This window comes from Drosophila yakuba, chromosome X (assembly GCF_016746365.2).
Source record: "Drosophila yakuba strain Tai18E2 chromosome X, Prin_Dyak_Tai18E2_2.1, whole genome shotgun sequence".
Lineage (NCBI taxonomy): Eukaryota > Metazoa > Arthropoda > Insecta > Diptera > Drosophilidae > Drosophila > Drosophila yakuba.
Genome location: NC_052526.2, coordinates 19,662,263 through 19,675,254, shown reverse-complemented (window position 1 = coordinate 19,675,254; position 12,992 = coordinate 19,662,263). Strand labels below are relative to the sequence as shown.

At 41.5% G+C, this 12,992-nt stretch overlaps 2 protein-coding genes across 16 annotated transcripts in view; both read right to left on the bottom strand.

Annotated features, from left to right (window-relative positions):
- Positions 1-11,017, bottom strand: part of LOC6526036 (hyphally regulated cell wall protein 3) — an 80,174-nt gene extending 69,157 nt beyond the window's left edge. For 11 of the 15 annotated variants that reach the window (XM_039372651.2, XM_039372654.2, XM_039372681.2 and 8 more), the window contains exon 1: positions 6,912-7,347. The gene's annotated coding sequence lies outside the window, so the exon portion shown is untranslated. Of the gene's footprint in view, positions 1-6,911; positions 7,348-8,222; positions 9,412-9,467; positions 9,536-10,942 lie in introns of those variants that run through there. The other 4 variants (XM_039372644.2, XM_039372636.2, XM_043206904.1 and 1 more) reach the window with 4 other exon arrangements.
- Positions 11,018-11,370: 353 nt separating this feature from the next.
- On the bottom strand, positions 11,371-12,773 carry LOC6526031. Its single transcript, XM_002101812.4, has 3 exons — positions 12,259-12,773; positions 11,845-12,127; positions 11,371-11,782 (listed from the first exon to the last, which is right to left on the bottom strand). Exons 1-3 carry the CDS (start codon positions 12,655-12,657, stop codon positions 11,772-11,774), a joined length of 693 nt encoding a protein of 230 aa, XP_002101848.1. The 5' UTR covers positions 12,658-12,773; the 3' UTR covers positions 11,371-11,771.
- Positions 12,774-12,992: the final 219 nt, after the last annotated feature.

Below are 12,992 nucleotides of genomic sequence, written 5' to 3'. Positions count from 1 at the left end.
CGAGCAAAACGATCATTGGTGCGAAATTCAATACCGAGTAAATTTGATAACTGAAGAAAACTTATTTTCCCGGAATCTGGCCTATCCCGTCCCTAACTGGTTCGGTTTCGGTGACTAAAGTTCAGCCAACATGTTTGGTTGGGGAAAAATCAATAAACGAAAATTGCTGAAAATAAAAAGGAGACGCATAAATATCATAAAAGGGCTCCTGTCACCGTTCTCCTTACCCTTGATTCAGTATAGTATATATGTATGTATGCTGCCATCTCGTTCCTTTCATAATTCGAGCACTTTGGCGGAGAAAAGCGGCAAAGGACGAAGGACTTGTGAGGCAACTTTGCCTTTTGTTTTTGACGCCGCTTTTTCGCTTTTTATGGCCACCTTGCCGAGCATGAAGATAATAAGGGAATTGGTGGGAGACGGGATTTGTGGGGAGGGGAGCGGGGTTACTGGATTCAGGATACTGGATACAGGATATAGGATACAGCCTGGGACGAGCAGCATTGGCAGGACACAAAGGGCTCCAAGTTTTGCTTTATTGTTTCTAAAATGTGCTAAAGCAAAATAAACAAAAGAGCCGCCAAAGACAGATGCTCAAAGGAGACGATTCCGAGCACGGGGATTCCTACAAAAAAAAATTTTTTGGGCGCTGGCTGCTGCTGAATGGGTGGTACTGGGGGATTGAGCAGGATTCATCCTGGGCGTCTGCTGGATTCGGCATGTGTTCACCATAAAAAGTTGGCCTACAACCTTGTTGGTCCAAGGGCGAAATGAAAACATCAGCGGTCCCCAAAGTCAACCCGATACCTTAACTCCCCCGAAAATCCATCCCCGGTTTTCCAGTCCTTTCTGTTTACTTTTTTGTACACAACTCTGTCAGCTTGTCAGCCCGTTCTTCTCGGGGTTTTTCTGTTTTTTTTTCAGAGGCAGTCTAATGAAAACATTGCGTGAAAGTAAAAACTAAACATTAGGCAAACAATAAGCCAACACTCTCTCCACACACAGAGACATTCAAAACCAGGGAGATGTACAATAAGTAAAAAGAAATAAAGGAAAAAAAGGGTCATCTCTTTTTTGGGGGACGCAAACAAAAACAAAAACCCATCCACGTGTTTGTCATATGCAAAACAATGTGAAGTGAAGCCCAGCAAAAAAAGAAAGGGTGCAAAGTGTAGGTTCTCGGCCGACTGACGAGTGAAGCGAAGTCACTGAATTTCTGGAAGGATAAACGCAACTTTTGCGCTTGTTGGGTAGTTTTTCCATTCCATTCCCTAAGCCGATTAGGTTTACAGCCAGTAAAGATGAAAATATGGTAAATATTAAAGAAAAGAGCCAATTTGCAATATCAATATCGGAGTTTCAAAGTTAAGAAGCCAGTTGATAGAAACAGTTGCAATTTTTAAAAATTATAAACAAATAAATACTTAGAACATTGTTAAGGAAAGTCTTAAGTTTTCGAACTTTAACTTTACTGAAGTAGCTGTCAACCGTTTTCAAGAGCAATTCAAAAGTAAAAGTTAATGCTGCTAAACTAAGCAATTTCATAACTAAATAAAATATACATTTAGTTATTAGACTTGAATTTTATTTTTGTGGTTTATAAAAATATAGAAACTTTTTTGGTTTGTCATTGCTAAAGGAAACTTTTAGCACACAGACATTGAGTGCATGTCCTGCAAACAGAAATCCTGGCACATCCTGGCAGGTGGTCGCTGCATTTGGTGGTTCAGCTGGTGGTGCAATAGCCGTATTTCGTATTGGTTTTGGTTTTGGTTTCAGATCCTGCGTGTTTCAGTGTGGGTGAGTCACACACCGCAAAGACCCAAATCCCATTCTCCCCTACCAACGTCAACTTTCAGCATTTTTAACCCTCCGCCAGGATACTTTGTCCTGTTTGTCGGCGCTGTCATGTGTGACGCGTGGTTAAAAATTTGATATCCTTGAACGCCTAAGGAAAAACAATACCCAATACCACCGATATTTCTCGAGCGGCACACAGCGTAGGAAATCTAGAATAAAACGTAATTTGAGCGTAATGCCAAAAAGACGAACTTGAAGGCCGACAAGCAAGTCAATTGAGAGCCGCCCAAAAAATCAATGACTTGTGTGGGTCAGGGAAAGATATATGTACATATGTATATATGTACATACACACTTTTATAGTACACGAGTGTACATGTATGCCGGTGGTTGGGTTGGGGAGCAAAAAACTTTACTCTCGACTATGTAATATAATTTCAGCTCCAAACTTGGACAGAGGACAGAGAGAGCTCTCAGCCAGAACTGATTGGAAATCATAAGTGAAAGGCCGGACTGTGGAACTTGATTTAAAGACTCTGGCCAAAAGGTTCTTGGGATTCTTTCCAGACCATCGCCTTCCGCCCCGTCGCCCGAAATTGTTCTCAAATTGATTTAAGGGGTGGCGGGGATAACTCGCAATTTCTATCTAATTTCACAACTTGCAAAGTCGCATAAACTTTTATTCCCTCTTTGGTTGCATGTGGCCATTGTTATGGGGCACGGTGCTCGGTGCACGGTGCACGGAGAACCCCGCTCAATTTGAACGATTTATATGCGTGGCGCGTTGCAAGCGAAACAGACACACTTGGAGTGAGCTAATACACTGAGCTAAACACTCAGTTTTATACTACATATAATGTAGTGAGTTTTGATATGTTCTTAAGAATGCGTTTAAAATAATATCACTTTTTCTACATTAAAACTTTGCTCTTTCAAATTGAAAATGTTGTATATTTAACAAATATGTTTACTATCTTCAGAATATTAAACAAATATTTTTACTATCTTCAGAATATTTAACAAATATTTTTACTATCTTCAATAATATATAGATGTATGAACAGTTTTATTCAATAACACAATATCTTTTGATAATGCACCTGATTTTTCTCCAAGTGTACAACCGGGCAATCGAAATGGCAAGCCAAATGACCAAAGTGCAGTGGAAACGGGAATAATGCAGCCAGGTGAGCACACACACACACAAACGGGTAGGCAGAGGGATCGCCTCAATAAATAATATTTCTGGCTCCCTTCGGTTGCAAGAACGTTGAAAGTTTTGTATGACCAGAGGATGAGGCGACATTGCTGCCAGGATGTTCCAGGATGTGCGAGGATGTGTGAGAATGTTTGTAGCCCTGGGCCACGGCTTCGTATTTGCTTTGTTGTTGTTTCTGTCACGTTTTTATGGGCAGTTGCAGTGGCATGTTTCGCATGGCGTGTGCAACATAAATTCACTTACCTGTCGCACACACATACACACACAGCTAGAAGGCACAGGACTCGGGATTCGGGACTTGGGACTCGTGTGGCAGAGTCGTAACCGTTGCCTGGTTTATGGAAATTAAGCAGGTTTTATTTCCTCGCAAACGGGTTGAATGCCACTGCGATCACAAATGCAGCAATATAGCTGCGTCAATATTTTGCAGGATATTGGAAAATGTTTTGAGTATGGATTACAGATTGAAGTTTATGAGCCAACAAGATATATAGCCACAAATAAGATATTAATAGGGGTTTTAGTTCAAACGTTTATGGAATTGAATCTATTATCAACACATTTCTTGATAACTTTTCTTCAAATATATTCAAATATTTTCTGTAGCATCAGCTTAGCCCAGCTCAAAATAGAGACCCCATTCAAGTGCAATTCCCAACTCGCCTTGCATCCTTCAGTTGATGGCTCCTTGAGTGTATGTAGCACTTCGGAGCTTCCGGAGCACAGGATGTCCCATTTCGTCCGCTGTTGTTTTTGCGCCATAGCGTCGAGCACCAAGGCCATCGGCCCAGCATCTAGCCCAATATTTGGCCACAGCAAACATTTATTGCTCCAGCTTCAGCGTTCTGGAGTGCAAGCTGTGCAAATCGCCATACAAATGTGGCGAACAATAAGGACAACAATGGCAGGAACAGGACCCATAGAACAGAAGCAGAAACAGAAACAGTAACAGTAACAGAAACAACAACGGGCGACAATTGCAACGTGTCGAAACGACGTTCATAGCATATTAGTTAAGCACACACACACACGCTTGCATATCAGTATCCTGGGCATACGGGTCGTATGCGCAACGTTTTTCCACTCACAGATGCGTTGAGCCATATGCCAACATCCGGATTTCGCACGCACACTTATACACTTTTACAGAATGCCAAAAAAGGAGCAAAACTTTATATGGAAGCAAAAGAGCAGAGCATAAAAGCGGCACAAGAATTTAGTTGAAGAATACAAAATAATGTTAAATCCACCAAATTTAAGGTTAATTAATCAAAAAAGCTATCTACAGAATTCCTTTTTATGTTCCTGTTCGAAAAAATAAACTATTAACATGGTGTTGAAAGCATTTTTCCCAGTGCACCTTACTTAAAAACGAAGGCCCCAGCAAATGGAGCATTTTTCCCTGCCTACCATAAATGCGGTGTTTCAACGAAGGCTTTCCCAAGTTGAGTGAGTAGTGGGAAATGGAAACTGCAGGCGAAGTGGTGGTCCAATTACCAAGGTAACTCAAGTTCAACTCGCCAGCTATTGTGCCCAATTAATGAGGATTGCGACCGTTGAAATGGAGACGCTTCGAGCGCATCGGAGACCCCAAAACTACTCAGTCACTTTGGATTGCTGGGGGCAAACGGTTTGTTGCTAAACAACCGTCATTATCGGTCAGTGAATAAGCCAATTGCAACACTTGAACGTTGCAATAGCCTTGGATAATTGAGGGAATTGTACTTCTTGATTGACTGACTCAAAGATCCTGAAATAAACTCCTCAGCATTTGTATTTGTATTGATTCTCAGATGCAGTGCTATTTTGCTAAACAACACAATGTCACAAAACGATTTGTGCATTGAGAACACAATCGGATTTGAAATTTGGGACAATATTTGAGAGACATTCGGGTGACTACAACATTTGTTACATTTACCATGCTCAACGTGCTGACAAGGTGGAATATTATTTTATTAAAACAATGCGATTACTTATGTAAGTCTGTGCATATTCCTTCTTTAAGTTGGTGCAGTTGTCAGTTGTCAGTTGTCATTAAAATATTAGTGTTTAAAATACATCACTAAGTTAAAAAGTATGTATATAGTTTTTTTTGTCAATTAAGTTAATTATAGAGATTGTAAGCACTAGTTTTTATTTGCATTTCATGGGGCATTTACTCCTTGCTGGTCTTAACCCCAATAAGTCATTTAATATCATTGGTTTTTTTGACTTGGTATCGGGGAATTGGCAACGAAGTTGAAGGATTCAAAACTAATTAGAGACAAGCCAATGCAGCCATCAAGCTAATGCAATCAGAGTAGAGTGAAAAGTGAATGGGTCTGTTTTGTGTTCATGATGATGACGGTGGGTGGGTGGTTGGCCAGTGTAAATACACTTCGATTAACGCTAAATTAGCTCGCGCTGAACTGAACCGATTGAACAAAAGGCGGAATTGACAGTGGCCAATGGCGGGCAGGCCAGGATGGCTGGACAACGATGAAAAGGATAGCTGGGATGGCTGGCAGGATGATGACGCCGATGATGATGAGAGAGAGAGCGATGACGACAGCAACCAGGCTGGCGGCTAATGGGTGGCTTAAGCGGGTGGAGCTGCACGACACCAACCCTCCCAACCAACCCACACATCTTTCTTCTGGCTCTTTGTGCATTGTCAGCCCCATTGGCCATGGGATGGCATGGCGTCGAATGCATTTGGCTATGATTCACAATACAAAAGATGCAGCGGCGGCAGCAGGGGTTTAAATAAAACTTGTGGGTAGCGGCTAAATAGATGTATAAGCGGGTTCTATCTATACAAAGTGCCCCTCCATCATACCCCACTCGATTCTGTGTGTCTGGCAAATCGCTAGGCGCTCTGCTCCGCTCTGCTCGCCTCTCTGAAAGCTGACAAAACAAGTCCCTGACCCCAAAAAGTAGGCAACAAAAAGCGTTGGCTGCTTTGTCAGCTTCCCTTGTAAGCCCCAAACCCCCCTGTTTATACCTCAAACACCCCCGGGCTATGCTAATAACCAATATTTTAGAGCCAAGCCGCCGTCTGCCGTTGAAATTGTCGCCAGGCCAGCAGCAACAAAAGCAACGGGCGAAAAAAACAAACTTTTCACAGATAGCTGAGCTGAGCTGAATCATGCTGCAGACAAAGGATATGTGGGGATGCTGCGATGGCTGCTGGGAAAGGAAGTCGAGGAAGTCGAGGATGGGCCAGACGAGTAGTACAAGGCATTAATTTAACAGGATAATTGAAAATGAATAGTTGCATGTGGCAAGATGTGTGAGGGGCAGGAACGTACAGCATCCGGACATGCGACAAATCAATGCGGAACCAGGAAGGGACCGTAGATAATAATTTAGGGGGAATTTCCCTTGAGCCAATCGGGGATTTCCCAGACTTGCGACTGCTGCACCGTTTTAACGACCAGCTGAGGCTTTAAAGGGTTTATTAATATGCCAGCAATGAAAATTATTCATGGCTTATTCACAAGAGTTCAGTTCATTATGCAAAGTCAATAAAAACTATAGACGTCGAGGATATTCTTGAACCTGCGGAGCTAACGAGTTGCGCATTGAATCGCATTTGTTCTATGAAAAAAAAAAACTTAAATGTATGGTTTAATATAATTGAGTGCGTATTTTGATCATATTTGGATGTGTTCTTTGGAACACACAATTCGTAAGTTAATTATAATAAGCCGTTGCTTAGTAAATTATTCGGTCCATACAATTCCAGTATAATACATATACCTTTAGGCTAATAATTAAATTGAAGTGTTCCAAAACGTAACTGAATATGTATAAACTGCACTGCAGCCGAACTGATAGTAATAATCTCTCCATTTAACGGATTTCCTTTCACAAATAAACATTGAAATATTGACTATGCATAGCTTACCTTTAGCCACAAGCTCATATGCTTGGTGGTCAATACGAATTTTGCCTGGGTCTGCGATTTCGATTCGATTCGATTCGATTATTTGGTTTTGATTTTTGTTTTTTGGTTTGTGTGATTCGTGTGTGGATTATTTAGTTTAAAGAGAATTTGACGTTAAGAATTGGTGATTAGACACACTTTAGGTTTGGATGAATACATATTATATAGATAGATATTATATATATTTAGATTGGGTTAAGGTTTGATTTATTTTGTTGTTTGTTTCTTTGTCTGGTAGCTGCTGTTTTGTTTTCTGTTCAGTTTTGGCGTCTGGCCTGCCAATTGCGAATTCCAACTCTGGTTTAGTTGGCCAGTTGGGAATTCGAGTACAACAAAATTAAACTTGGCAAACACAACGAAGGAACGATGGAACGAACGCATCAAACGAGCTTAGGAACTACGAGAAACGAACGAGGAACGATAAACGAAACGAAACGGAACGGAATGGAACGGATATTATGTAACTTTACGTGGCTAACGTATAATAGAGTGTGTAATTTTGATCCACCGATCGACCCAATCATCATGTGTGTGTGTGTGTTTGTATTGTGTTTGGCATTCTCAAATTATTAATCGATAATCTGTAGTTTTTTGATGATTTCTCGAGCATGCAGGTTGGTTACGAAGCAGGCAAGGGTTGAACATCTAATAGAAACTCGGGATTCGGTCGAAATGAGGGTCTTATTTACAATCGGGACTCCAGCCAATCAGTGGAAGTTTTAACGAGTGCCAACGCACAGGAACCATCTTGAGAACGTCACATTTTCAGGTGCTATTCTCAATCGGTCTTCCCAATTTTCAAGGACTCGAGTGGGAAAGTTTGTTTTCGTAGGCAGGGGAAGTTAACAGAGTGGGTAAAAGTTCGAGTCAAGGCATGTTAACTAGACAGAACAAGAAAGACAGACAGAGATGAAGAGACAGACAGAGACAGAGATAGAGATAGATAGAGAAAGAAAGAGGCAGACCGATATTAAAGTAAAGTTATAGTTCTTATACTTAAAACAAAAAGAGTGTGGCTTTTTTTTTTAGTTGTTGTCAAGAGTCTAGATCTAAAGTGGTAAACATGGCAAGACAAATTGGGGAACGGTTCTATGGTTGCTTAGTTAGTTATTATTAAGTTATTTATTTTTGGAAAGAGAATGAACGCTACGTCTTTTGATTTGTATCGAGGAAATTTATAGAGCTACACTAGAGGTTCTAGGGGGATGCTAAATGCACACATTACGGGAACGAACACATCTAGTAATGCATTTTTTTTTTGATGGAGCTCACATTTTTCAACATTTGACGACATTTTGGACAAGTGGACTCGGAATCTGGACTCTGCCTTTCTTTCTTTCTTTTTTACATTTAACTCTTTTCTTGTTATTTGATTGCGAAGTGGTTCAGATCGAGGCTGGTAGTTGGTGGTTGTGGTACTTGGTTCTTGGTGGTGGTGGTACTAGTGGTTGTGGTGGAAGTAGTAGTTCTAGTGGTGGTGGGCGGTGGCATTAGCTTTAAACTAGCGGGCGAGCGGTGAGGCGGTGAGCGTGAGGCGGTGGTGGGTGCAACGTTTATTTTATTTCTTTGGGTTTTTGGTTTTTTCCTTAGCGTTTTGCGGTTCTCAGTTCACTTATTGTCTTGTATTTGTATTGGTTTGCTTTCTAATTGGGCAGTACAAAAACAAAAATATCGTAAACTGATTTGCCATGCCCCTTGTTGGTTATTATTTTATACTCTTTTGTTTTTTTATGCTTTTTTTTTCATTTAGCAGACAACGCACAACTTAAAGGCAAACTAAACAAACTGTAAGCGAGTGCCAATGACACTGAAGGTTGGAATGAGAACAGATGAGTGGGGTGCTGGTGGGGGTGGTGTCTCGGTGGTTTGTTGTATGGCTGCGATGACGTCGACGTCGACGGCAAGTGGTTGGAAATGAAGTTTTGAAGGCAATGTGGCGCAGATATGCGGTGAAGGGGGAGGGTGTGGTGATTGAGGGGGAGCGGCTGGGAAGGAAAAAAAAACAACCCTCCGCTTGACAGGCGCTGCTGACTCAGAGCAAGAGAGCAATATCACTTGTCAGGCGAAACAGCAGAAAAAAAAAACCAAGAACTACACGAGAAATGAACTAAAAGAAGACAAAATAAACACACACACACACACACACACACACTGACAGAGCGACAAGCACACAGGACGGCAAATCGGTTAACGGTTAAACGGTTAGCGGTTCAAAGGGTCAACTCAAAACCGAAAGCGGAGATCGCGCAGAGTTGCAATCGAGGAATAAAACAATTGAACAGCTGTAAGCACATCGCTTCGCATCACATGCAAATGGCCAGTAGTTGAGTTCAATAATACATATTGAGCGTGTGTTTGTGTTATTTCTTATTTCGCTTCCTTCTGCTGTTTGCACGCTCATCAAAACACACACACACATCTACGCGCACGCACACTCGCACACGCACACTGGGCGCACAAACACTGGAAAAAAAAGTATGTGACTGGGAGAGTGGGGAATCGGTATCCCATGCGTACGCCTTGCGGATTCGTGACTCGTCGGCAGCACGTTCAAAGAAGGACTAAAACTAAGCCAAGCCAAACAGGAATAGCAACTGAGCGCTGTAAATGAGATTCTTGGTGAGAGAGGGGAAGACGGGCAAAGAGAGCGGCAGTCCCGTTACGCGCTGTTAACGCAACAGCAGGATGAACCAGCGGCTATGTTAAGGTTAACCCTTAACTGCACTTTATCTGTGACATCTGCAATATTTAATATCACTGATTCAGCAGTTTAAATGTTGGTCCGAAACAAACAAAAACGTAAGCCTTCTTTTATTCCTTAAAAAAAATTACTTTTTTTGAAACAGTAACAGTCATTTAAACAAAAACAATTAGATACAAATAATTAGCAAGATTTAAAAAGTACAAGATAAACGACTTTTTGGCAAATGTAAATCTTAGTTTGTAAACAAATACATTTGATGTAATAAAATAAAGTACGAATACTTTTGGGTTAATAATACGACAAGGGTACAAGTGTTAAGCTGCCAACGTTAACAGAAGTTATATGTGTTAACCTAACTGACTCTCATAGTCAACAGAGCGAACACGGTAGGGAGGGAGAGAGCCAAAGAGAGCGAGAGTGGCGCATGTGGGGAACGCGACAAGTGGCGGTCAATTTGAATGGGCATTCAATTTGAGCCTGGCAATGTCAATTCAAAGCATGTAGCATTTAAACCGTACACATTTAATTAAAGAATCAAGATTTAAAAGTACCCCTCGCTATTTTTATGCAATAAATTCAGATATGTGGTTTAATAAGCCACGCAATTTTCTCTGCAGCTTGACAGCTTGTTGGAAACATGTGACTAACGGGAGAAGTTCGTATTTCAGACTGGCAATGTTGTGCGGAGCGCAGACTTTTGTCTGCAATATTTTGACATTTCGAAGGGCAAAAGAACGCTTGGGAGGTGACAGGGGTGAAGGGAAAAGTCAAAATAATACAAAATTTGTAAATTGTGAGGGCCCTTTCCAAACTCTCTCACTCTCTCCCTCTCTTTCTTGGAAAAAGTACGATTGCCAAAGACATGTTGCTACCGAAATCGAAACGCACGATATGTTTCTGCATGTGTGTGCGTGCGCTAAACTTCGGAGCATACTTAAGTGCGTTCGCAGTCGATTAATTAGCAAATTGAAGCCATCCTACTTTGGGCAGTTGGTCAAAGACAATCGGCACGGAAATCAGCGCAACCAGCCACTGTCAACTGTCAATAAGATGAGCACTTTACATAATAAGCACTCTCTCAGTCACACACTCGCACAACAACCCACATAAGCAACATACAAACACACACACACACACACAAAGGGTACACGCACGAACACATGGGCAAATCAGGCGAACACGCGCGCGTTTATGGGCCGCAGAATTTTTTGGGGATATTTAATTTAAGTCTCCAATTATCGACGAAAAGTTTTAAGCAATATATAGAAATTAAATCGTTTACATTTACCGCAAACGCGCGTAATTTTCACGATTTTTGCACAAGTTTCTTTAGCATTTAAATAATAATGTTTATTATCGTATATCTGTATAATTGGCGTTTTTGGCGTGTTTGTGTGCGCACCGTATTGGTTTAACGAAGTGCTCCAAAGGCTGAGAACACACTGAAACTCAACCGCCCGAGGAACTCACTCTGAAGTCATGGCTTTGACATTTGCAAACGTGTTAACCTCGCAGGCGAGAGAATAACAGTACACGAGAGAGAGCGAGAAAGAGAGAGAGAGTGAGACACGAGAAAGGCACCCTTGCGCAGGCGCAGTCATCGCAATCGAAATCCACCCCCAACTTACCGCTCAGCTGGTTGCAAGGGTGCACACAGTCTTCCCTTGTGGCAGACAGGTGGCGCTGCAAAAGCTTTTCAAATTTCTGTGGCAATGCTTTAAATAAAGCTAAAATTGTTTATTCTTAAGCGTTGTACGGTAAATTTTGAAATGTATTTATTTATATTTTAGCTAATGCGGTAATTGGTCAAAGACGCCAATCATCTGATAATTTTCTGTATTCTGATCTGATCTTCGCCCAGGATCGGTATTTTCGTGACCAGAGTTGTTAATAGCGTATTCGATATTAATCGCGTTTGCCAATTTGATTCATTCAACATCCAAATATGTATATAAGTGTGTAATAATCATTTTAAAATTCTTTTATAACAGATAGCTTCAATAGGCTATACCAAAAGTTAATTATTTTTTATGGAGGTTTTTAATAATTTTATGACTGTTTCCAGTGATTAACACAACATAATCATACATTGTTTAGGGCAACAAAGCTAAAAGCAACTACATTATGCCTAAAACGAAACAAGATGAGAATTAACATCAGATACCTTGAAAAGAAGGCCCATAATCACACCTTGTAACTTGGCCAACTGCTCAGTGGTCATAACAATGGGCTCGGGTCTCCTGGGGGCTACTAAATTCGGATCGGCAATGGGGCCCATGTAGCACTTGCGCATCTTCAGGTACTGCATCCAGATATTCAGTCCCTCTTCATTTGCTTCTACGGACTTGAGATCCTTGCCACCGCCGGCACTGCGAACGTTAAAGTCCACACATGAATCGTTGATGAACACCTGACGTGTGAGGTGAAAGTAGCTGTTGGTGATGTATATATTCGGCTGAGCTGACTGTTGCTTCTGAAATAAGAAATAAGTATATGTAAAACCCTATTGAAAAATATAAATCTATAAAAGAAAACTTAAATTGTTCCGTTCTGTTCGTTTGAGATTGTTGCTCTTAAGGAAAAGATCTGGTTTTCTATACACACCTGTTCCTGTAGCACAGTGCGCATAAAGTTCTCGGTGATCAAGTGAATGTTGCAATCGCGCACATCCTTTATCATTCGCTCCAGATTGAGGTTCTTCTCGGTGAGCATCCTCACTTCTTCGAACAGCTTTCGCTTGTCGTCCTCCTGCAGCTGAAGTGTCTGCTCCCATTCACGATTCATGGAGCAGATGTCGTTGTAGTTTATTTGCTTGACCAAACGCCGGTTGAAATACCATTCCGAAAACTGTGTCAGCTTCGACAGGGCCAGGATGCAGACAACGGTCCACAGCACGTCTATGTACTGGTCAAAGACGCTGCCATCACTTGAAGTATCCTCTCCGCATTCAATCACTGCTGTCGAGCCATTGCACGCCACTACCGCTTCGGTAAAATTATACATTTTTCAAATAAAGTGTGTAATAAAACAGCGCGCTTGTACGAGAGTATGTGGCATTGATTTTTGGAATCACTATTCAAAATTTAACAAGTCCTAGTCAGCGAGAAACACTCAACTCACAGGCTGCTTGGATTGTTTTTCATAGCCAATTTGACAGCTAAAACAAGTGAGAACGCTTTAGTCGAGTTCCCCGACTATCTGATACCCGTTACCGTGCGAAGAGAGTCTTGAACACTGACAGTGTTTGGCGGTTTTTGGGCGTGAGAGTGGGCGTGGCAACATGAAACTTGCGCTGCATCTATGTCTTGGGAGTCTGTATGCTTAATCTCAACTTTCTA